This window comes from Antrostomus carolinensis, unplaced genomic scaffold (genome assembly GCF_000700745.2).
Source record: "Antrostomus carolinensis isolate BGI_N321 unplaced genomic scaffold, ASM70074v2 scaffold40503, whole genome shotgun sequence".
NCBI lineage: Eukaryota > Metazoa > Chordata > Aves > Caprimulgiformes > Caprimulgidae > Antrostomus > Antrostomus carolinensis.
In genome coordinates, this window is record NW_010306580.1 from 11,133 (window position 1) to 15,705 (window position 4,573).

Here is a 4,573-nt window from a genome sequence, read left to right on the forward strand (position 1 = left end):
TTTTTTTAATTGTTTTTTTTTTTTTTTTTTTTTTTACAAAATATTTAACACTTTTATCTTTGGTCAATTTGACCAGTAAGGCTATTTTGGGATACTACTAACATTTTAAAAATTAAAAAGCACTTTTAATAATTGCAAGTGAGAGAAAAGAAGGGGGAAGAGGGGAAATGCATTTGGAGAAATACGCCAGAGCAGATGTGATGGGATACGCACCCGTCCTCCATGCAAAAAGTAGTGGGAGGGTGAGGAGGGAGGAAGAATTATTCTGGAGAGCAAGTTAAATTATCGCCAAAAAAATTAAGAGATTTACCATTCTGGACACAACTGAAGCTTCAGCCAGCTGGGACAACAACCACCCTTCAGTGTCACTGCTACAGCACCTGACATCTGCACGACGCTGGAGACACAGACACGTCTCCAGCCCAGGAACGCGGCAGATTTACCAAAACACCAGCTTCTTCTCTTAAACTCAGCTCCTGCCACAACCCACCCACCTCCCCTGGGCACGGTTAGTCCTGAGCCTAAAGCTTCACAGCACCAGAGTCTGGGCTGATGGCTCCTCAGAGTGCCTTGTCATGGTTTATTGTGCGATATATGTCTATATATATATATATAAATGTAAAAGCAATAGAGTTCTTACAGAAGTGGCTCGGTAAAAGCAACAATTTGCCATTCAGCAGTTTCATTAAGCGAGGGCTCCCTACCAAACCAACAGCACATTCTTCTCAATTCATGGTGACAGATCATGACTCTGAACTGAAGATTAAATACTTACGATCAACCCCATCCTGCCTCCAAAAACAGTTCCCTGGTGTTTCACCAGAGGATGCAGTTAAGAACTGAACAGACAATGCCCCATCTAACTGTCGCAAATGCGTTCAGGTGACAAACGAAGGGGAAAAAAACCATCAAGTGACCTCAATTCCACTGTTGATAAAAATAAATTGGAGAAATAATGAAGGATTAATCTTGCCACAGATCAATTGGAAAGCACTTTCCCTCCCCCTCATCTGCAAGAATCACACCCTTCCTGGTCTACATTTTTCAATAACTTCAACAACAACAAAAAAAGTAAAGTATTTTTCCTTACTCTGAAAGGCAACATGAATGTTTTGTTTTGTTTTCTTAAAGACATACTGGGTGTGGACAGTAATTCTCTTTCCTCCTATAGAAAAACAAGAGCAGATGAATATTCTGAATCCTACTTGCAAAATTCAACAGTATTCAAGAGGATAGAACAATCTGCATAGAAACATCCACACATTTAGCATTCCGTTATACTAATTAGAGCTACACTGACCTACCCAGCTAACATCTGTGATTGTACCCTAGATTTGATAGTCTTTCAGCCTCCCCTACCCACCACAAGATAGAATCCAGACCCTTCCACATGAGCCAGTCCCAATTTCCTGTGGCACACGACCCTGGATTGGCACAGTCCCATCATGACACCAGAACACACAACTCTGGTACAATTCCTTTCAGCTTCTTCGTTTTGTTTTGAGTTTTCTTCCCCCCCCTCTTAATTAGGGAAAGGCCACCAAGATGCATCAGTTCGTTCACAGGGAGATGCCCTCGAGGCAGCAGCAAGCACTGGGACATCCCTCTCCACGTTGCTTGTGAAAGCAGAGCTCAGAAACGTTGCCATCTTTCGAGAAGACCAGGTTTCCACCAGAAACCCCGGCTGAAACCTGAGCGTGGTTTAGTGCCGATGAGTCCAGACATGCAAGTTAAAAAACAAATGTATAGTTCAGCTTACCATTAATAGTTGTAAATGGAACCGGTTATTAATATGGAGTGCACCTTTCATTAAGAAAAACAATTAGTGAATAAAATTAATGAGTCGTGTTCGTACGTTAGATTTTTTTAACATCTCAAGAAGTATTACAAGGAAATAAAAAAACACAACCAAAAAACCAGCCTCTCTTCTGATCTTCATAAAGGCTCAAGGTCCGTCCGTTTGGTCATTGGAAAACGGGAACAAATCAAGGGAAAGGCGACTTTAGTGTTTTTGCTTTTTAATGTAGTCTTAAATCATGTTATGCTCAAATTCAATTCATCTAAAAATAATTAGTCACGAGAATTTGTTTTTGATTTGCATTACGAATACTTCATTTAAAAGTAAATATTTTAGTGTTAATCTTCCCTTTTAAACTCTCTTTACAGAAACAAAGAGCTAAAACCATAAATAAGAGGGCATTAAAACCATAAAAATGACATTTTGCCAATATCTTAATTTTTTCAGCCAGACTTGATAAATCTATCAAAACCAGACAGTTAAATAAGAACCACATTATAAAAATTAGCAAAAAAAAAAAGAAAAAAAAAAAAGGACTATTAGGTAACTCTGCAAACTCAAATATGAAACTGTACTAAACAAAATATGTGCAAAAGTATACAAGAGTAACTGCATATAGCAAGGTTAAGCCTGAATTAGTTTTAAAGCTTGCCCCGGTGAAACTGAATTCAAAGTTGTCCCGCTGTATTTCTTTTTTTGTTTGTTTGTTTTGTTTTGTGTAGTTTTTTTTTTTTCTTTTCTTTTCTTTTCTTTTGTTTCAACTCACATTGTAAGTCAAATAAAAAACAAAATACACATGGTAACTTCCAAACGAAGCTGGTACTGGACAAGCACAGAGCAGGACACTCACTCAGCACGAGTGCAGCATGCCACTCACAAGAGAGTTCCTCAGGAGTCCTTAGAGAGTAGTGTACAAATTCAACACTGCGTACGACAGCACACGTTATACTGACAACTTGAGAATGTTCTTGGGCTGGGGTTTTTTTTTTTTGTCTGTGGGGTTGTTTTTTTTTTTATGTTGGGGTTTGTTTTTTTTTTTTCTTCTCTTTTCCTTTTGAGACAAGCTTGTTTTCTCAGTCAAACCTCTGATAAGGAAAGCAGTGCGATTTTTGCGTTGCAATGTTTTAATGCATAAAAACCAGCCACCTGGGCCCTCCGAATCGTTCTCTTCTAAGAGTAAGGACTATGGGTGAACCAACAGTCTAGAACTGTGTATAGTTATGTGCAAAACATTCACTAGCACTCTGAATCTCAGGCCTATCATATGGGCATAGGAAGTGACAGATGGCAGGTAAATAGTAATTTCAGGATCCAGCACATCATCTGACATCTACAAAATAGCCAACGGAGTTTAAAATGGCAGGTTCTTCCCTAGAAAGTGTATTGAAATGATTAACAAAGTAACAAAATGGGCAGAATCTAACTTTGGTGAAAAGTCTGAACATTTCACATAATGCTCAACAAGCCAAAGTAAGGTACCATCTGTAGCAAAGACTAGATTTAGATTAACTGGTAAGTAGAGACAACTCTTCAAAGATCATAACTGTAAACTGCAAATCTACTTCCAAGTCTCTTACACACCGTTCAGTCCACACAGGCCACGTTCGTTTCGCTGTAAAGACTTCAGCCTGGAAACACTATGAAAGGAAAGTTCCTTTAATTGGGTCTTTATAGGAGAAAAGGGTTAGTTGTATTTGTAGACTGGGATGCTGATGGCGGGATTCCTGTACTGTGAAGAGGTTGGGTCATTGATCCTGCAATGCTCACGTTCAGCCCCTGGCCCATCCTCGTTAGAGATGCCACAGTGCCCATAGCTGGTATCGGTGCCATTCCCACAGGCACTGGGGCCATGGAAGACAGAGGTATTGGCTCCATGCTTATCGGTGGCACAGCACTGAAAGAAGGGCTGGTTCCCATCACAGGACTCGCTCTCATCTGATTTAGAGTGAGGGGCTGAGGCTGATTCACTTGGAAGGGGTTGATTGGAGTCGGTGCTGTAGCGGCGCCTGGTTTTGAGAGAAGAAGGAGGAAAGAGGGAACGAGCTCGCATCTCCAGAAACAGCAGGTTTTGGAGATTGTCTTTTTTTGGCAAAGAACACACCTTCTGTACATCTCCACGTGCTCCCAACCCCAAAACACCCTGCAGAGACAACTGGGCGGATACCATTCAGCAGACTGGGGCTGCACGAGTACCGTCTGTTTCCTTAGATCCATCAATGCCATAAAACATCCCTTTGCTGACCAACAGTTTTCAACTCTCATAGTACTCACTGAAGAGACAGGGTCTAAATTTGGGTACCTGGAACATGCCTAACCCTAATCACTAATTTCTGGTTTTAAATGTGATTTAAAATGTGCATTATGGAAAAGAACAGCAGGCTGTCTGTAATCATTCACTGCAATACAGCTACTGCAGATTTGTGCATTTGCTTCAAGATCTCATCCAGTCAACAACATTTAGAAGCAGTTCATGTTTCTGGCACCGAGTTTTGACAAGAATTCATAAAGTAAACAAGTTGTTTCCGAATTACAGCGGTGCTAGAAAAAGCAGAGAATAACTTTCCCAGCCTTTGAGGTTCTCTGGACTGCTGCCAACACTACAAATTCCTTTTACCGTATATGTGTAGCGTTATTTGGATGGCCCACTGACCCCTTATAAACTTTTTGTAGAAACCAGTAATGGCAGATACACAGACTTCCTCTTGCTAAACACTGCCAAGGCTGTTCAGAAATACTGGGGGTTTTTTTTCCTACCCAAGGAGTTTAATAAACTGT

General features: G+C 40.5%; 1 protein-coding gene across 1 annotated transcript in view; it reads right to left on the bottom strand.

Moving 5' to 3' along the window:
* Positions 1–2,850: 2,850 nt before the first annotated feature.
* LOC104522792 (epsin-2-like) overlaps positions 2,851–4,573 on the bottom strand; it is a gene marked incomplete at its 5' end in the record, with an annotated part of 5,574 nt that continues 3,851 nt past the window's right edge. The window contains one exon of the mRNA XM_010165170.2: positions 2,851–3,804. Within this exon, the coding sequence (XP_010163472.1) occupies positions 3,467–3,804 (338 nt within the window). The remainder of the gene's footprint in view (positions 3,805–4,573) is intronic.